This window comes from Electrona antarctica (assembly GCF_951216825.1).
Source record: "Electrona antarctica genome assembly, chromosome: 20".
Lineage (NCBI taxonomy): Eukaryota > Metazoa > Chordata > Actinopteri > Myctophiformes > Myctophidae > Electrona > Electrona antarctica.
In genome coordinates this window covers 5,275,943-5,296,956 of record NC_136801.1, presented here as the reverse complement: position 1 = coordinate 5,296,956, position 21,014 = coordinate 5,275,943, and the positions used below count along the sequence as shown (strand labels likewise).

General features: G+C 44.1%; 2 protein-coding genes across 3 annotated transcripts; one reads left to right on the top strand and one right to left on the bottom strand.

The window, feature by feature from the left end:
- The first annotated feature begins 1,397 nt into the window (after window positions 1-1,397).
- On the top strand, window positions 1,398-2,248 carry crhb (corticotropin releasing hormone b). The gene has a single exon (XM_079490043.1). It carries the CDS (start codon window positions 1,412-1,414, stop codon window positions 1,931-1,933), a length of 522 nt encoding a protein of 173 aa, XP_079346169.1. The 5' UTR covers window positions 1,398-1,411; the 3' UTR covers window positions 1,934-2,248.
- A 2,393-nt stretch (window positions 2,249-4,641) lies between these two features.
- On the bottom strand, window positions 4,642-18,168 carry trim55b (tripartite motif containing 55b). Of its 2 annotated transcripts, none has more exons than XM_079490021.1 (8): window positions 18,004-18,168; window positions 16,732-16,901; window positions 14,544-14,730; window positions 9,193-9,288; window positions 7,394-7,627; window positions 6,315-6,337; window positions 6,090-6,214; window positions 4,642-5,166 (listed from the first exon to the last, which is right to left on the bottom strand). In XM_079490021.1, the coding sequence occupies exons 1-8, from the start codon at window positions 18,130-18,132 to the stop codon at window positions 5,003-5,005; spliced, it is 1,128 nt and encodes a 375-aa protein (XP_079346147.1). In that variant the 5' UTR covers window positions 18,133-18,168; the 3' UTR covers window positions 4,642-5,002. The 2 variants fall into 2 exon arrangements, with proteins under 2 accessions (XP_079346147.1, XP_079346148.1); XM_079490022.1 differs by having other exon boundaries at window positions 14,544-14,727.
- Window positions 18,169-21,014: the final 2,846 nt, after the last annotated feature.

Below are 21,014 nucleotides of genomic sequence, written 5' to 3'. Positions count from 1 at the left end.
TTTTAATTAAATACAGTATACTAAATGTACTTTTTTGTTTATTTTTACTGTGCACCACTACAGTATATAATATACACTGTATAATATACTGCAGTGGTGCACAGTAACTTTTTTTAAAAAAAGTACATATAAGCATCAAGGTCAGTCAGTGACCTTAAACGTTATTCTAACATTTGGAAGGATTATTATATTTGTGTCAATTTTAACATTTTAATATCTGGTGATTTTGAGACCTGATTCTCATTCTAATTCCATTGCTGAACTCACACTCGATGTATTTCCTCCAACTAGACCCCGGGGCAGACCAAGGCGCAGTTGGAGGAAACACATCGACTCACTGGCCTTGGAACGTCTCGGAGTCCCCCAGGAGGAAGTCACTAATGTTGCTCTGGAGAGGGAAGTCTGGAGCACTCTGGTGGAGCTGTTAATTGCCCCCGCGACCCGACTACGGATAAGCGGTTGAAGATGGATGAATGGATGGAACTCAAACTGTATAGAATGTAATGTATTTTGGAAAAATAGAATAACAGGAATTACATGTTTTAAAGTTGTCTTCAAAATTCATTTTTAGATTGAAATAAGCAGCAGGTTGCATTTATAGGCACACACACACACGCACGCACGCACACACACACACAGACACACACACACACACACACTTATGACTCATCTCATCTCTGCTAAACTAAAGCACTTTGTCGTAGGCGTTCATTCAAGTTACACCCTTCCTTCTGTGCACTAACGCGCAGACTCATTCACACTCGGAGCGGGGCACATGGCACATAGTGGGGGTCTTGGCTATAAGTACAGAAGTCCAGTGAATCAAGCCTTAAACTAACTTCTTGAACGGGTGAACGAGGACGACATCTCGCCCTGCAAGGGAACTCTAGGCTATTGGAGTTTTAATAACGATTAAGGTAAGGAAAAATATTAAAATACAAGTAAAAAAATAAAACATATAGGCCTACATTATATATGTTGGCTATACAAACAAATATTTTATCTTACATGTGTAACTTATTATATACGTTACCTATTTAATGAAATTACATTCCCTGCACTCTCCAAAAGATAAAACAATATTCGTTTTTGCTTTTCTGCGTTTCAACAAATCATGATCTATTTGCATAGGAATATAGGCTATATATATATTTGAGAATGCACTTGTTTTTTTTTATTTTATCGTAGAAGTAAAGAATACACAGAAACTATCTAAGACAATAACACATGTATCACCTGAAAATGCGTCTTTTACGCACGGGAGGATTCCACAATATTGGGCAGAATGGGCACTGAATTTATACCGTGCACGCGTGAATGTTCGCCATTAAATTCATTTCATGATAATCTTATGAAATGAATTAAAGTAATCATCATCCTTCTTCTCTCAGATTCTTGCTGATATCCTGACATGAAGCTCAATCTTCTTGGCACCACCGTTATTCTGCTAGTTGCCTTCTTACCGCGCTATGAATGTAGGGCTATTGACAGCCCTGGCGCAGCGCAGCGCACATCATCTCCTCCCCAACGACCCGACCGCCAGCTCCAGCAATCCGTTCCCATCTGGGAGAGGCTTGGAGAGGAATATTTCATCCGACTCGGCATGAACAACGGGAACTCGAACTCTTTAGGGTTGCCGTCGATGTTGCATCCCCGCGGGTCACCTGCTGCAGTCTACAACAGAGCCTCACAGCTCCACCTGACGCAGCGGCTCTTGCAAGGGGAAGCTGGGGGGAGCCTCAAGGCGCTCGTGAGCGGCTTGGTAAACCACCTGAACGACTCAAGGGAGAGGGGAAGGAGGTCCGAGGAGCCGCCGATATCGCTGGATCTCACGTTCCACCTGCTCCGCGAGATGATGGAAATGTCCAGAGCTGAGAATCTGGTCCAGCAGGCGCAGAGCAACAGACGAATGATGGACCTCTTCGGGAAATGATAGGATCTCGTTCCGTCCACCAAAGAGTTATTTTATTTGTTTTATTTTATCATAATTATAAATATAATTTTAGATTACTTATTTTTTACCGTATCTACTTAATCACCACCGTTAATTAACTATTTATTCCATAGCTTTTATGCTTAAACAACAGAGCGTAGATAAGGCATGACTTGTAATTATCCGATTGTAGCTATGATGCCTGAAATATCAGTTTTTATTGTGGTCGGGTTTTTTATATAGGTGACTATTATTTTTCACATTATGTTTCAGTGTATTTATGGTATTTATGTTTGTCAATAAACTTTATGAGCAACCAGCCATTTTCGTTGTTCAAGAGAACGTCTTACTGTATATCTATATTTTTAAATAAAATATGAAAAGCATTGTTTACATTTCTCTGAAAATCATTAAAGTCAATAATGAATTATTGGAAATTTATTTTAAAAAAAAACTAAGATTAATTTCAAGTTATAAGTCATCTGTGTGATTTTTATATATATTTTCCATTCAGAATGTTGGCACAGGAATTTGTCTTGCCAAGTTTTGGCTTAAGGATTAGTGGTTCGTATAGAGATTGCGAAAACATGAAAGGCCATTATCTCACAGCTTACATGAACGTTGCTTAAAAGGGTCTGTCTCTGAATGCACAAACCATGAAATATTATACATTATATAAGAATGTCACAAGTATCTTCCAAATGTGGGACTCCCAGGTTATCTGTTAAAACACTTGAACCCTAAGGCTTCCCTCATGGGGGAACATTTGCCAAAAAAAGAAAGCAGCTCTACTAGCTCATCATAACACAATGTGTTGGAGCTAGATCTGTTATTTTAGGCGAATAGATTTGGTGTATAGGGGGGGAAACGCCGGTCCAGGTTTATACTATATAGGTTTAATAAATGATATGCCCTCTTTACACCACTATCAAGGCTCAAATCATAACCTGCTAAAGAGACACTGCACGTGATAAAATGACAGATAAAGTGTGTGACAATGACAAGTATGTGCAAATGGTGAGTTTTTCCAAAGCATTATTCTCTCTCTTCTGGAGCCCTTGATCACATTACACCTGCAAGGCAACCACTGAGGCCGCTAGAAGAGACACAACTGGCAACTAATAAGTGTGAAAATAAGCGTGTGTGTGTGTGGGTGGGTGTGTGCGTGCGTGTGTGTGCGTGCACGCAAGTACGTATATAGTGTACGTGTGTGTGTGCATGCAGTGCTGATCCTTGACCTCTGGTGTCAGGGAGAACTAAGCGAGTATCAAGGGTGTGAGTCATCCTATTCTGTTTGCCCTACTTAGCAACTGGGGGGCTTAAAACGGCATTGAATCCATCTGTAAAGGATCCGAGCGACTGAGAGATGTTTGGCCAATAATTAGAATTGACTCCATATAGCACACAGAAAGTTGTGAAGGATCTATCAAGCTCCACTGCAGAATAGAAATGAAGACAACATCATAAAAAGGGGGAGTAGAGTAGTGTAGAGTAGAGGGCAATAAACTTTATTCCCTTTCGCTCTCTCACTCATTGACACGCACGCACGCACGCACACGCACGCACGCACGCGCACGCATGCACACACACACACACACACACACACACACACACACACACACACACACACACACACACACACACACACACACACACACACACACACACACACACACACACAGCGAACTGCAGGGTGCAAAAGCAATCATAGCCTTATTATACACGATTCTTTTCATTGTTCCGTCTCTCCATCATGTGAACAATTCCCAATGAGTGTGAAAAAGGTGCTTGTGCAATTAATTTTTAATGGCACAAAGGGGGAAAAAAGTAGAATATGGCACCACAGATGTTCTCCACTCAAAATAATAAAGCAGAGAACGGTGTTCAAGGCTGCCACATATGAGCTGTTGAAATATAGAACACCAGCTTCATGTGTATAAAAATCACATGTATTTTTCTCCCTGTTGACGCAGCATCCTATTTATGAAATAATAACATCAGTGTGTATAAAAAGTAAACAACACGGAGGGGGGAAAAGGAGGCCTTCTCGTTTGAAATACAACAATGTATACTCAAAGCACTCAATAGCTTAAAAAAGACAAAAGGAAAGAATAAAAACACAGGAATTCTTGTCACCCCACAGACACTCCTAGCCAGCCTGTTATCCATCTCCCTGAAGCCATCAACTACTGAAGAACACGTACGTTATCAATTCCTCCGTCATTAACATGATCTTGATAACATTCAACCAGCAACACTGGGGAAAAAAACCAGCACCTTCCATTTCCATGCATCCCATCGCCATTGAATCCCAGCCATCAAAGTGAGAACAAGGGTGAGAACTTGCAACTTCATACTCACCTTAACTCTGACCCGTAAAGGGTCCATTTCCATACAATCATCGTTGCTGTCAGGCAGAAACCTTTTACCCAAATATTACTCGTAAAAGAGTGTTGAGTAAATGGTAAATGGTGCATTTATATAGCGCCTTTATCCAAGGCGCTTTACATAGATTGTGCATTACATTCACCCATTCACACACACATTCACACACCGATGTCGGAGGAAACCATGCAAGGCACCAACCAGCACATCAGGAGCAATTAGGGGTTCAGTGTCTTGCTCAAGGACACTTCGACACTAACTCTGGGGGAGCCCACAGGGTTCGAACTGGCAACCTTGCGGTTACCATCCAGCCACTCTACCCCTGAACCACCGCCGCCCCTGTAAAAGTAAAAAACTAAAAAAAGTTAAAAAGCTTGTAGATCTGCTATTTTCTCTCGTTAGAAACATTTTGAAAATGAAAGTGGTTAAGTCTGTCTGTATGGTTTCTTCATATTGAGCCAAGGTATTAACACGAGCTTGTGAGTAAATAATAACTACAGAGGATCTATTGAAACACGTTTTTCCACTTCCTGAAAAGTAACGGTTTTGGTCAAGGTTCCTGCCCAACAGAAGCGAAGAGTTCAGTGAACATAAGTGACCTGAAAATAAAGATCTTGGAGCAACACACCATTCATCCTGCTTCCATCCAGCGTAAAAAATGTCTGGGCCAACAAAGGCCGACAGCTAAGTTGCGGCAGCGCTCTTGTCCACAGTGGGGGTGGGGTTCATCAGCGTGGGGACACTGGTTTGGACTGAGGTTGCATTGCCCCCACCCAAAGAAGCCTGAATTCCCTCTCCTTCCTCAGCACCTTCCTCTTCGTCCTCATCTTCTTCATCGTCTTCATCGTCTGTGGATGGAAGGACATATGGGCAGAAAATATGTCAGCTGTTTTTTGCTATTCCAATATTTGTTTCAACCTTGTTACCAACCCTGGTCACCAGGTGGGGCCGGTAACCAATTTGTCCACACCTTTGTATCTTTGATATATAAAGATGTAATTTCCTGCTCTTGACCTAACCTGAAAAAGACTGCAAGGTCAAAACGTTTCTACAGTTTTGCTGATGAAGTTGGATCATCTAAAGTGAGTTGCGACTTGCGAGCCCGTTGTTTTGCTTCATGGTTTGGCTGCTTCTGCAGTTTGGCTCAGCACTAGCCTCGATACCCAGGCTTTCATTTCGTCTGCGCGAAAAATGAAAGCCTGGATTTACGCATGGGCTGCACTGGCCTAAACGTGGGAGTCAACCCTTCCGCGTAGGCGTCGCTTCAAATGATATGACGTCAGGGCTCTGAGCGGTGTGCACCCCTCAAAATAACACCGTGAGGAAATCATTACCAGTGGAACTTCAAACGAGGCTATGTGAGGAAAATGAGGAGAATGGCTGAAGAACCCACCACACCGTCTCAGAAAAAACCCAACGTGTGCCGAAGTGGAAATAACTTTGACAGTCCGTTAGAATGGTATACTCCAGCAACCAGTGGTTTCTGCTTCTGGTCGACACAATAACAGTGCTGCACTGGGGGGGGAGGAGAGACCGGGGCTGACGGACAGATCGGTGAACCAATCAGGGTGTGCGTAAATCTGAGCCGCGGCCCTCCCATCTAGGCCAGAAAGGTCTAGCGTTAGCTCAGGCTAGCTCAGCACCAACGACGAAGGATGCCATTGTTTTTGTCTTTGAAAAGCAAAAATGTCAGACCAGATGAGACCACACGAGAGTGTACACACAGTCATGGATTAAGAAATTCCCACGACGGAATCTCTGTGCCGTTTACCTTGGAGGAAGTCGATGGAGCGCAGGGCCCTTCCTTCCCTTGTGAAGTTGACACTGTAGTGATCCATGTTCTCGTAGCCGCGTTCAACCTTGTCCATGTGGGCCGTACTTGACGCTTCCATAATCCTGACAACAGTTTTAGATTAAGAGAAATGCCAGCCTTTTAGATAATAATGTATTTGGTGATACACATTGGTGATACACATTATAAAACACACATACTCACTTTTTGAGGAGAGGCGTTGAGGCCTGTTAGAAAGGTGAAGGAAAGGAGACAAACTCAGGAGAAAGAAAAACATCACAAAGTTGTTTAACAACTCCTTCGCAAAAGCTTGTCTTGTGAGTCAGGCTGTCACGGATGACCGTTTCTGGCTCTACTCACAATTCTACACATACAGTATGTGTAGAATAGTCCTACCTAAAATTCAATAGCCTAATATTTGTCTTGGCCAAGGGAGGATTCACCTTTGGTTGAGCGCGGTATATGCTTGGTTTACCGTGCGGGAGACATGGGTACTTCAAATCAAGGTGGTCATTCACTCACCATTCCCTGGTTCTGCTGACTATACAAGTACAGTCAACAGCACCACATTCTGGGCCCTGTGACAAGGATTCACTGTGGGGCCCCCTATCGATATTCTTTGATAGAGGCGGGGCGCTCAAAGGCCCAGCTTCCGACCTTGGGTCCTAGTAACTCACCCCTCCCCCCCCCTCACACACACACACACACACACACACACACACACACACACACACACTCTCTGGCTTACCTATCTTCTGTAAAACGTGAATGGGTTTTTTTTATTCCAAAAGGGTTTCTAACATTAACACTTAACTTAACTTAATTAACATTAACACTTCAGTCTATAAAATAATGGACGGGTGTTTGTTATTGCTTCCAAATTGAACTTTATCATTTTGTGGGACATAATTTGCTATGTAGTTATTAAAAATCACACCTGTGTGAAGTGAGGGGTGCTCTTATCATCGTACATCATCATGTCGTAAAATAGACACTATGCCTATTTGCTCAGACACTATGACGTACAATTCTCCATTTATTGTCAATGGGAATTTAATGTTTATAATATAGCACTAATAAGCTATAAGCTTCCGCCTATGCCTTTTCAATCACCTTAAAATAATTAGTTTAATTTGTAATGTCTCTCTGAAAAGAGAGACATTACATAATGTAACGTAAAATTGGAATTTAATGTTTGTGTAAGATGGAAATCTACACTAATAGTTGGGGCTATCGCCCCTCAAAAAGTTACATTTTAAGTATTGAAGGATACCAACTCTCACCTGCAGGAAGACGGCCATCTCTGGCTCCTCCATAGTCTGAATTCCTGTCTCCACTGTCTTACAACTCTCCTCTAAATGGTCTCCGTACTTGCTGGTTAGGCCTCGAATGTAGTTGAGCTTCTCTTCCTGTTCATGTGTCACCCGCTGGCCCATCACCCTCTTCTTTTCCTCCAGGACAGCATACAAGTGATCAAACTTCTCACACACCAGGGACTTTTGCCTCCTGCCATTCTCCTGTACAGTAACATGCATGAACATGGTCAGCAGAAACGTTTGAGGAGACGGGTGCACAAATGCATACTCTCAAACACATGCAAACAATATGAGTCATACATTCTGAATCTCTTTAACCCATTTTGGGCGGGAATCCCTTTTGGTGTTAGCATTATGTTATGCTTTAGCTATTGAAAAATAACAGATCTACAAGCTCATAACGAGCTTGTAGGTCTGCTATTTTTGGAAAATCGTGAAAATACGGCACAAATCTTTGAATATATATTCTTTCAGAAGACTTTTTATTTATTTCGATGTCAGACCTTAATGGTTAATCAGTTATCACGACAATGCATGTGAAAGAGTCTCTGCGATGTGTATGCTGAGGAACGTGAAGTAAAAGAGTCAATGTAGTTGATGTAATAGAAGTAATTTCAATGCAAAAGTGGCGTTCATCTGATGATGTCATCCATACGTGCAGGGAGGACATTAGGGCATGTCCTGCTAGTCCATCCTAACCCCAAGCATTGAGTGTGTCCAGTAGGACATAACAAGCCACGTCCTCCAGGCTAAACTGTAGCTTATAAACTCCAGTACAGTATGGACTAAAGCAGTGGTGTAGTGGTGATATTTGAACTAGTGGTAGGCTATTTTAGTGACATCACGCGCACGTCGCTTACACCTACACTGCAGGATTTATCTATTTATAGGTCCATTGATAATATGCATCCAGGGTCATTCCTATATGTTAATAATTCACACTGGTGACACTGAGCAGTCGGAAGCTTTTGTAAGCTTTGTTTAGAGGTGTGAATAGGGTTGTTTTTGATCGATACGCAAGGTAGCAATCACGCAATCACGCGTACGCACGTGCAAAAGAGCGCTGTTCTTGTACCGTCGATTATGCATGTTTTGTAATGTCTGGGCGGGGTAAGGGACAATGGCAGGGCTCTATTCACGGTAGCAGCATACGCGCGTGGTGACTACAGGGGAGAGGGAGATAGACTCAACTCAACTCAAATTTATTTATATAGCACATCTTACATGACCAGGTCAACCAAAGTGCTGTACAGGTTCAGAAACAAAAACAATACAATATAGACAGGCATTTAAAACATGAAAACAAACGAAGAAGAAAGAAATGAAAGCAAGAATATACAATATAAGCAGGCAATACAAAGGAGCAAACAAAGCAAACTATTGCACTAGTGAAGTGGGCTACTTCAACTGTTAAAAGCCAGGGAGAAGAAGTGGGTTTTAAGCAGAGATTTAAAAGTTATGATGGACTGGGCAGCTCTGATATGAAAGGGCAAAGTGTTCCAGAGCCTGGGGGCAGCCGCTGCAAAGGCTCGATCACCCTTGGATAGACAGAGACATTGACAGAGACATTGAAGCGGGTCTTTACTGTCCAACTTCTCTTGCCCTCTTGCACGTCTCACATAAACAGACAGGCTCACTTACAAAAGTGAAACAGACTGTGATTCATGCTATAGGTTAGTTTGGTTGGGTGAGGGCATTTGGGTGCAGGTGGAGGGGCTCTTGCTGTGTGAGTGAATGGCAAGGAGCAGTTGTAGTGGGACACTGACCTCTATGGCCCGACAGGCCTCCTCCAGTTGACTTATGATCCCCTGGATCCTACCATTGCTCCCCACCATCATGGCTATGCCGTCGCTCAGCTCCGTCTGGGTGGACAAGGACACAGGGAAGTTAAAGACCCGAGCATTCATCCACACATGCTCGCTGAGATGTGTGTGTGTGTGTGTGTGTGTGTGTGTGTGTGTGTGTGTGTGTCTCTAAGGAGCGCGCGCACACACACACACACACACACACACACACACACACACACACACACACACACACACACACACACACACACACACACACACACACACACACACCGAAGGATATTCGTCTTCACAGTTTGTTCATTACATTACATTACATTACAGTCATTTAGCAGACGCTTTTATCCAAAGCGACTTACAATAAGTGTATTCAACATAGGTAGGGAACAAAAACTACTAATCACCAGAAGTTTTTAGTGCATTTTCTGCAAAAACAAGCAACCAAGAGTATACCTAGCGCTAAGGTAAAAGTGCAATATATCAGCTACCTATTTCCTTGACCAGATGAGACAAAATAGCTAAATCAAATGAGCATGAGCTAAAACAATTAAGTGTATCGACTAAACAAGATCCAATAAACAATACAACAATAGAAAACAAGCGTTCGTACAACTAGTTAACAACAAGTAGGTCAGGCAGAGAGGAAGGGTAGTGTTTCCTGAAGAGGTGGGTTTTCAACCTGCGGCGAAATATGGGCAGTGACTCTGCTGTCCTAACATCAGTGGGGAGTTCATTCCACCACTGTGGGGCCAGAACAGAAAAGAGTCGTGACCGTGTGGATCGGCCAGAAGGACCCTTGAGTGACGAGGCAATCAGTCGCCCCGAGGTGGCAGACCGAAGTGGTCGGGCAGGGGTGTAGGCATCGACCATAGCCCGGAGATAGGAAGGAGCTGTTCCTTTCACTGCCCTATAGGCTAACACCAGGGTTTTGAACTGGATGCGGGCCGCTACGGGGAGCCAGTGTAGAGAACGGAGAAGGATGGTTGTGTGGGAGAACTTGGGGCGGTTGAACACCAGACGAGCCGCAGCTTTCTGAACAAGCTCCAGAGGTCTGATGGCAGATGCCGGAGCACCAGCAAGGAGGGAGTTGCAGTAGTCCAGGCGGGAGATGACGAGAGCCTGGATGAGCACCTGGGCTGCCTTCTCCGTGAGGAAGGGGCGAATCCTCCTGATGTTGTAGAGGAGGAATCTGCAGGACCTTGTCACTGATGCGATGTTTGCCGAGAACGTCAGTTGATCGTCCAGGGTCACACCCAGATTTTTCGCAGTCCGAGTTGAGGTCACCACAGCATTATCAATGGTGATGGCCATGTCTCGGTGCGGACAGCCCTTCCCCGGGAGGAACATCAGCTCGGTCTTGTCCAGGTTGAGCTTCAGGTGGTTTGTCGACATCCACGCCGAGATGTCAGCCAGACAAGCAGCAATGCGTGCCTCCACTTGGGTATCAGAGGGGGGGAATGAGAGGATCAGCTGGGTGTCATCGGCATAGCAGTGGTAGGAAAAGCCATGGGAGTGGATGACAGCACCCAGAGATGTAGTGTAGAGAGAGAAAAGAAGAGGACCCAGAACCGAGCCTTGGGGAACCCCAGTTGTGAGCCTGTGTGGTTCTGACACAGACCCTCTCAGCATCACCTGGTAGGAGCGACCCGTCAGGTAGGATGCAAACAGGGAGAGTGCAGAGCCTGAGACACCCATCCCCTCGAGGGTGGAGAGGAGGATCTGATGGTTCACCGTGTCGAACGCTGCAGACAGGTCCAGGAGTATCAGGACGGAGGAGAGAGAGTTCGCTCTAGCGGCATGGAGCGACTCCGTCACTGCCAGCAGGGCAGTCTCTGTCGAGTGACCCACTTTGAAACCAGACTGGTTGGAGTCCAGGAGGTTGTTCTGGTGGAGATAGGAGGACAATTGTTTAAAGACAGCACGTTCGAGAGTTTTAGATAGGAAGGATAGAAGGGAAACCGGTCTGTAGTTCTTGATCTCAGAGGGGTCAAGTGTCGGTTTCTTCAGGAGGGGGGTGACTCTGGCAGTCTTGAAAGTAGAGGGAAAGTAGCCAGATGTCAGAGAGGTGTTAATAAGGTGGGTTAAGAAGGGAAGAAGTTCAGGTGCAATAGACTGCAACAGAGTGGATGGGACCGGGTCCAGAGAGCATGAGGTGGGGCGACTAGAGGTAACAAGGAGAAGGACCTCGTTAGGGGAGAGGGGAGAGAAGTGGGATAGAGAGGGGATGGGGGGGGGAAGAGGAGTAGATGAAGGTAGAGAGGGGGGGGTGGCAGGCAGACGGGTGTGGGCAGTGCGCAGGGCACCAGCCGGGGGAGGAGGGAAGGAGGATCGGATATCGTTCACCTTCTTGTCAAAGAAGTTGGCGAAATCGTCAGGGAGGAGGGACGAGGAGGGAGGAGGGGGTGGTGGTTGTAGGAGAGAGGAGAAAGTTTCAAAGAGTTTTTTAGGGTTGGAAGCAGAAGCCTGAATTTTAGTGCAGAAAAAAGCAGCTTTAGCAGCTGATAGAGAGGAGGAAAAAGTAGAAATGAGAGATTGGAAGGTGAGAAGGTCCTCCGGGAGGTTGCCCTTTCTCCATTTGCGCTCAGCCGCTCGCAGGCTCCGTCTCTCAGTCCGCACTGAGTCCGACAACCAGGGGGCAGGTGGAGTTTGGCGTGCAGGCCTGGTGGTGAGGGGACAGAGATGGTCGAGAGAAGAGGATAGAGTGGAGAAAAGAAGATCTGTGGCGGTATCAGGGGATAGAAGAGCAAAGGATTCAGGGGCAGGGAGAGCAGAGAGAACAGAAGAGGAAAGATCAGTGGAGGAAAGTGAGCGAAGATTGTGACGTGAGGAAATCATGTGGGTAGGGAGGGGCTGTGAGGGGGGAGAGGAGAGAGAGAGAGAGTAGGACATGAAGTAGTGATCAGAGAGTTTCTTACCCTTTTCACTGGAAAGAGGAGTGACAGACAGGTTAGCAATAGAGCAGCCTCTGGTGAAGATCAGGTCCAGTTGGTTGCCCGCCTCATGGGTAGGAGGAGATGGGGAAAGAACTAGGTCAAAGGCGGCGAGAAACGAAAGTAGTGGGTCTAGCTGCTTCTCAGTCGGGAGGTTGAAGTCACCCAGAAGGATGAATCCAGAGCCATCGACAGGGAAGTGGGAGACTAGATGGTCCAGCTCCTCCAGGAAGCCACCAGCAGGGCCCGGTGGGCGATAAACAGCTGCAATGGTGAGCTTGACTGGATGAGAAACAGTGACCACATGAAATTCAAATGAGGTAGGAGAGAATAGTGACAGTGAAACAGGAGAGTATTTCCATTTTCTGGAAATGAGCAGACCAACCCCACCACCTGTCCGCACGGCTCTGGGAGTGTGAGAGAAAGAGTACACATCTGACAGAGCCGCGGGCGTAGCTGTGTTTTCTGGTCGGATCCAGGTCTCAGTCAGAGCAAGGAAGTTAAGGGAGAGCAAGGATGCGTAGGCTGAGATGAAAGCAGATTTGCCTTCCACCACAGCCGAGTGGCAATTCCAAAGCCCTCCCGTTACCACTTGCTCGACGTGAGTTGAAAGAGTAGGATAGATGAGATTAGTTGTGTCGCGACATCTGGGTGGAACCCAGTGTTTGTGCGACCGCCAGGAAGAAGAGAGGACAGGAATAGGAAGAAAACACATTGTAGATCACTAAACATATACTACAATACACTACTATATCTAGCACACTACTATATATGTCACTAATCAATGCTACAGCTTATCGTTCAGTGACGAAGTCGGACTTTGACAAAGTCGCCTGTCGCCTTTGTTCGCCTGGCCTTGACAAAGTCGCCTGTCGCCTTTGTTCGCCTGGCCTTGACAAAGTCGCCTGTCGCCTTTGTTCGCCTGGCCTTGACAAAGTCGCCTGTCGCCTTTGTTCGCCTGGCCGCCGCTTAACAGCTGACGCTTTCACCTGGTGGTATAAGGCCAATCCAACTGATTGCTAATCGTCTGCCAGGAGTGCTGGCTAAAGCACTCACTTCACACTTCACAAGGAAATCAAGTGGCCTATACTACTTATCAAGTGGCCTATTACAGGGTGAAACTAGTTACACTAGTCCAAAGTGTCCAAAGCCTACTGCTTGAACACAAACAATACAACTATAAACTACTGACTACCACACAAGCTAATAATATAATACTAATACAAAAGTACTTAGAGTAACACTAACAGCAGTTTGCTAAAATACAAAAGAATGCTACTTACTCAACTAGACAGGGGCCAGGAGCTCCGTTCACTTCAAATGTTGGTTTACACACTGAATTGAATACTCCCAACCTGGCTACTTAACCCTAGAGCTGTGCTGGCTAAAGCACTCACTTCACACTTCACAAGGAAATCAAGTGGCCTATACTACTTATCAAGTGGCCTATTACAGGGTGAAACTAGTTACACTAGTCCAAAGTGTCCAAAGCCTACTGCTTGAACACAAACAATACAACTATAAACTACTGACTACCACACAAGCTAATAATATAATACTAATACAAAAGTACTTAGAGTAACACTAACAGCAGTTTGCTAAAATACAAAAGAATGCTACTTACTCAACTAGACAGGGGCCAGGAGCTCCGTTCACTTCAAATGTTGGTTTACACACCCACATCAAACACCCACATCAAAAACAACACAGAGCACATAACACCAAGACAATACAAAAACACGAGGTCCCCACTGTGTACAGAACCATCCTATCGGCGGGGCAGTTTGTTTAATGCAGCGATGGCCGAGGGGACAAAACTCCTACTAAAACGGACCTTTTTCCATGGCAAGGTTCTGTATGTTTGTCCAGATGGCATGAGGTTAAAGAAGCGATACAGGGGGTGATCAGTGTCATTGATTTGATATTGAAAGTGTTAAGGCCTATTCATAGTCTGGATTTTCGGTGGTGAGGTGACCACCGGAGCTGAAATAACGTTGAGCGGTGGTGAGTAAAAACAGAGAGAAGGGCTGGAGCGGTGGTGGTGGTTTGCTCTTCACCGCGGCTCATGACGTCATGTTGTAGTTCGGTGGTCACCTAACCACCAAAAATCCAGACTATGTATGAGCCTTTAGACATGTGAAGGCCTTATTGTTCATATCAGAAAGTGTGGGTGTAGGAAGTCCGATGATCTTGGAAGCAATACGGGGTAATACTGAAAAGTTTGTTCCTGTTAGGCATGGACAGTATGGTGTAGAAACATGCAGAAGAGTACAACAGAACAGGTTGAATAATGCTGGTACAATAATAGCAGAAGATGAGGAGCAACAGATAATGATCTTAATTTACCGATTACGTGGAGAGATTTTGAGTCTCGGTTCTCACCTTTTGCGTCTGGTAGATGCTCGTGAGTGGTGCCACCTCGCAGTCTTTGTGAGCTCCAAATACTTTGCACATGGAGCACGTGGGAACACTGTGGGTCACGCAATAGATGTTGATCTTTTCTTCCGCATGAACCTCACACATGGGTGACTCCTCCTTTCTCTCTGGTGCTGCTGGCTTACTGCTGCTGCTAACAAAAAAAAGCAGGTTTAAAGAAAACAGTCGCAAGGTGGGGCGACTGAGTTACGATAGGGCCCAAGGTCGGAAGCTGGGCCTTTGAGCGCCCCGCTTCTATCAAAGAATATTGATAGGGGGCCGGGGCCCCACAGTGAATCCTTGTCACAGGGCCCAGAATTTGGTGCTGTTGACTGTACTTGTATAGCCAGCAGAACCAGGGAATGGTGAGTGAATGACCACCTTGATTTGAAGTACCCATGTCTCCCGCACGGTAAACCAAGCATATACCGCGCTCAACCAAAGGTGAATATTAGGCTATTGGATTTTAGGTAGGACTATTCTACACATACTGTATGTGTAGAATTGTGAGTACTGAGTATAGACTGATTTGATTTGATTTTTATTTGGATCTCTTTTAGCCTTTCGGCTAATCTTCCAAGAGTCCAGAAATACATTACAGAATACATTATATTACATTACAAAATAGTACATTGCATTTTAAAAATACATTTCAAATACCTAATCCTCAACTCATACAACCGCACACACTCACGCACACACAGGCACAGAATATGCCTGCCAACAGACAGATACAGTTCATTCACCTATCTATAGTGGACAATGCATGGCAGGGTCGTCCTCTTCCCTGAGCCAGCTGAAAACCTGACCGCATACCAACACAGAAACTAGAACTAAAAAAACAAAGCTAAACAGAAATCACAACATAATAGTGAATCAATAAAAGCAATCCCAGCTATAATGATGACTCACAAGACAAGCTTTTGTGAAGGCACTGTGGCCCCAACTAGATTTGATGAGACAGGGACAATCCACCAATACATTTACAATTTCTGTGTCCATCTTTGTATCCATTGCTCTAAAGCAGGAGTTCCCAAACTGTGGTGCGTGTACCCCTTGTTGTGCGCGAAAGCCTTCTAGGGGGTGTATGACATGAAAAGGGTAATGGCGGTTTCATGGTGTTATTTAACACAAACAGCAAAATCCAGTACACTGTTGGTGTACGGGAGTATACAGCAGCTTCATGGCTCTGAGTGCAGTGACTTTCTGTGATTATTTGGCATAATTTTTGGCCAAATACAACAAGACTGAGTGTTGGGGGGTGTGTCAGCTAGGTCAGACAGGAGGTAACACAGGGTGCACGGCCCAAAAGGTTTGGAGACCGCTGCTCTAAAGTTTCTAAACACAGAGACTACTATTTAAAAACTACGCCTGAGGAATGGGGAGATTATACTAATAGTAAAGCAAAGCTCTTATGAACTAATTGTACAGGGATAATAACCCAGAGAGTACAAAGGAATGTTTACATTTGTTCTGAGAACTAGTTGGATAATTTTGGAGAAATGTAACTACATTTCTCCAAAATTATCCAACCAACAGTACATCAACGAGCAATGTATTCATTCAAAGTAGACCGACATGTGCATATGCAAGTGGGACACAGCCATTCTGCATCATTAAATTCTCAGGTTAAATCATGAAACTTATAGAGACGTACAGGTGTATAGTAAATGGTAAATGGTGCATTTATATAGCACCTTTATCCAAGGCGCTTTACATAGATTGTGCATTACATTCACCCATTCACACACACATTTATACACCGATTGCGGCGGAAGCCATGCAAGGTACCAACCAGCACATCGGGAGCAATTTGGGGTTCAGTGTCTTGCCCAAGGACACTTCGACATGTAGCCAGGAGGAGCCGGGATTCAAACCGCCGACCCATGGATCATTGGACGACCTGCTCTACCTCTTGAGCCACAGTCGCCCCTATAGTGATCACTGATCAATGATCATACACATTTGAGTTTTAATTCCAGGTTAAAATGGGTGAATATGGTTCACTACACCAGTCATACTATTATCTTACAAGAAGTACTGTATGAACATATTTTAGGAAATCCAGAATATGATTTCATTCTTCTTTGATTTGATTTAGCTCATATGGAGAAAGAAGGTGATGGCTGGGACGCCAGTTTCACATCTGTCTCACCTGCTGGACTCCTGTTTGAACATGTCGATTATGTTCTCCACCAGGAGGTTCCTCTGGAGCCCGTAGACTCCATGCCTGTCCAGAACCACCTCATGCCTGCAAGACGGACATCTGAAGCGGCCACCGGATGTCACTGACCCGCCCCTTGCAGGAAGGTATGGGTTTGACGCCTGTAAACGGACACAGACAAAGTCACAAATCAAAATCTTAAATTAGTGCTCACTGCTCATGGAATGGGGCTGTAATGAATAGGCTCATCTCATCTTTGCCAAGAGGTTATTATTTTTAAATGAGTTGGTTTAAGAAGCAGTAGCAGAAATTCATTCTATAAGCTTCAACAATCAATAAAGACTTAAAGGTCTATATGCAGATAACAATCATTTCTATAGTCCTATATTCAGTCTATATAGAAATTATTGTTTTTTCTCAATATAGACTGTGGTATCAGTGGTATAGACTATAGAGCGTCGCAGTCCCGCCCCCTTTCATGACAACGCCAGGCCCAGGAAATGAATCCAATGCATTTCAAAAAGTATTTTAAGCCTCGTACGAAGCCAACTCGAGTCGTGACAAATCATGACAACAAACACAATGTTTTGGACCAAACAAATAATTACAAAGAAGAAAAACAACAAAAAAAGTGTTGTAACCTGCCGTTTTTTTCTACTTTCTAATTCTTTGTTTGGCCCAAAACATTGTGTTTATTGTCATGATTTGTCATGACAAGAGTTGGCTTTAAAGATGCCGTAAACATCTTTAAATAAATACTTTCTGAAAAGTCTATGAGAAAAATGAACGGGATTTCTTTTCCGGGTCTCTCGAGGGGGCGGGACTGCGACGCTCTATAGTGGTATAACTAAGAGTGGTATCCATCTCTCCAGCTCTTTACAGAAAATTGATTTTCAGGTGGTTTGCCAGTTCAATCAATCAAGATATAATAGCCAACCTATTTATCAGCTTCAATTATATAGTGTTCCAATTCCAAATTTGGCTGCTCATTTCTTTGTGTCATCACTTCCAATTTCACTTAATTAGATAAAATTGGTATCCTGTAATCCTGACTCGAACATGCATTTTGTGTTTACTAAAGAGCTGGAGAGACAGACTCCTCTTACTGAATAAACACTACGGCAAGGGCTATATTTAACACTTACTTTTAACAGAAAATATCTCTTGCACTTTTAATACACAAGCAAGTCCTGTTATGTAATGTTATGGTGACTCGTGCTTTGATGTTGTTAATAAAATAAAATAAAATGTAAAGATTCTTACCTGGAAAACGTCATTGGCACACTTTCTGCAGAGGTTGTGCTGGCAAGGAAGGATAACCACAGGCTTTGTAAACATTTCCAAGCAAATGGGGCAAATGAGCTGTTTCTCCAAGTCCTGCATGGCATTCATATTGAGACAAAAGCAATGAATACGACATAAAACACTAACTAATGTCCAACTTCTTAGCCTGAGCTAAATAAGCATTAATTTCTTAAAGGAATGTAAAGTAAGGCCCTCATGGGCTAAAGCTAAAGAATAGGCCTGTTGCTCGCTCCCAGTGGGTGTATGGTCCTCCTAATCTAGCAGACGCTGGTGTGTCAGTTCTTTTTTTAGACTCTAGCTGTCACGTCAAAGGTTGGCTGCCATTTACTTGTCCATATTTGAAAGTGATACTATGGGCCGGTCTAGCAGGGCAGAGCTAAAACAGCTGCTGCCAATGCCTGGGGCGGCCTGTGACTGTGGGTCTCACTCTCATCTCAGACACGCTGACTAATTGGCTTATTCCTTTATGCTAAATTCACAGGTGGAATCAGGCCTGTTTTGCAATTTATGGGATGATGCCATCTCACCATTTTAATCACACAATAAATAACGTATCCTCTTAAACACATCCCCTTGTTAAACAGACTGACATCATGCCACTAGCCTAGTGGCCCCTTACACTGAGCCAGGGGCCTACTTCAATTCCTTAGCTACACCTGGCCGGTTCCCTGTGTAATGATATTTAAGGGCGACCATCTCTAAGGCAGTGGTTCCCAAAGTGGGGTCCGGGCCCCCCAGGGGTACTTGAGGGAGTTCCAGGGGGGACCCAGCTAAATGATAATTTGGAACCAAATGGACCCTTTGGGTCTGTAACTCAGAGAGTGTACAAATGGAACCAAATGGACCCTAATGGGTCCATTTGGTTCCATTTCTACGCTCTCAGTTAAATTAGCATTGATTTTACAATATAAATTGGGGGTCTCAGAGATAGAAATGCTATTAAATGGGTAGCCTTAATGCATGTCAAACTGGGGGTCCTTCAAATTAAACAGGTTGAAAATCACTGCTAGAGCCATACAAATCTTCTCTTATTGGGGTCCCTGGTGTAGGAGCCAAAGAGTGCTTAGGTATAGAAACTTTCACTTGGTTGGTGATGGGTGTGGGCACCGCATTGACGCTCCATTATTGGTGGGAGCGTCTCTGTGGGTGGCCACCTGGAGTTGACAAATATGGGTATCTGTACCAGCTCACTCCAAGGCTGTTGGAACTTGGAGGCAGGGTGAGCTGGGAGGATACGTATATTTTGTTGACCGCACTCGCACTTTAGTATATTGATTCATTCACGTTTGTTTTGCTCACTGTTTAATAGTTTTGGATTCTTTGCACATATTTATATATTACATATATATTTATTAATTGTATTGTGATATTTGGTGCACTGAAATACTATAAACATTTTAAACTTATGAGCTCGTTTCTATGAATCATTTTATCATTGTGTTTGATGGCGCGTCATACAGATTGGTTTTATCTCCCATGTTTAGCCTGCCGGTTGAATAATTGAAATGGAAATTATCAGCCACAACATTGTCATAATAATAATAATAATAAATAGACATACAAAACAGTGAGGATGGCTTCTACACCTGGCATATATTTTCAAATGGGGGGTCCGTGGGCTATTTAGTGTCAATTTGGGGGTCCTTGACATGAGAAAGTTTGGGAACCACTGCTCTAAGGCATCTAGAAGTCTCATATAATCCCTTTGGGTGGTGGGTGAAGATCCATTGCGAGGTAGGACTTGGATGTGCTTGACTTATTGATTGATTGATTGATTGATTGAAATATGTATTAACAGTTTGCAGAATTACAGTACATTTCAAGCACAAACTCAATACAAAGACTGTTAACTGTGAGTGGACGACCCAATTAAGCATTACACTTGTTTACAAGAGGGTCCACCATGTTCAATTCATCAAAACATTTAGAGACGTACAAATAGACACTTCTATATAGTCAAAGAACAGAACAGAACATAAACAAAAACACTTAATCAGGTAGCCTTGGTTGTATTAATGCAAATATTTGCTGTTACAGTGCATGTGTGTCACTGTCACATACCATGGCAGTTTTCAAGATTTCGAAAACTGCCATATTTGTCAGATGGGGCAGCTCTGCTGCCCCATCTGGCGGAGTCAGGTTATAGTTGACTAGGCCTACCATCAAAATTATAAAGGTTGCGGAATTTATGGAAACAAGTTATCCACTAGTTTGTAATGTAAATAAGTGCAGATTCTGCGCATTTGACAGAAAAATGATTATGGTAACGGTTTCTAAAGCTTGAATTATGTTCTTCGTGTCCGCACTCCGCAGGCTCCGAGTCTGCATCGTATGACTGAGTAGGCCTATTTAATTACAACCAGTGCCATCGAAGCTTCAATCAAAATGCATTGAACCTGCATGCTGTGTGTAGGCAGTTGTTATTAACTTGTTGGTCTATTGCAATAATTTGAACAAACTGGTCAGAGGCGCTATTAAACAGCTAAAAAGAGGACACAAGAAGCTGTTTTATTTGTAACTGGGCCGCGGGTGTTTAGATTGGCAAGAAGTGGAGACTGGATTGTGGCAGTGCTGTGAGTGGTGAGAAAATTGACTGAACGAGGTAAGTAAATTAGTCACAGACACTTTAAAAAATATAAAAATCATTGGAGAATGCGGGCATCGATCCCGCTACTTCTCGCATGCTAAGCGAGCGCTCTACCATTTGAGCTAATTCCCCGTTGTTCAGCACTATGTTGAACATCCTTTATATAGCAGCGTTCGTTCGCCGTCCGTCCTTTTTCTTGGGTTCTAAAGTTTAAGTGCCTGGCCCCGGTCGAAAGGGAAAGTTAACCGTGGTTCAAACTTCAGTCACCTAACCTAGCGAAATCAAGTATTTTCGTAGGAAAATAATAAATGAAACAAGCCTAGCTCCAGGCCATAGACCCCGCCCACTCCACACGGAGCGTTAATTCCGATAAACAGGATAA

Bases quoted from the DNA above. Each gene is read 5' to 3' on its own strand.
- trim55b (XM_079490021.1), bottom strand. From the start codon at position 18,132: ATGAATGCCATGCAGGACTTGGAGAAACAGCTCATTTGCCCCATTTGC. The intron at 7,628-9,192 runs GTCAGTGTCCCA...GTTACTGTACAG, and splicing joins AGGCCTGTCGGGCCATAGAG to GAGAATGGCAGGAGGCAAAA. The intron at 5,167-6,089 runs GTAAACGGCACA...TTCCATCCACAG, and splicing joins CTCCATCGACTTCCTCCAAG to ACGATGAAGACGATGAAGAA.
- crhb (XM_079490043.1), top strand. From the start codon at position 1,412: ATGAAGCTCAATCTTCTTGGCACCACCGTTATTCTGCTAGTTGCCTTC.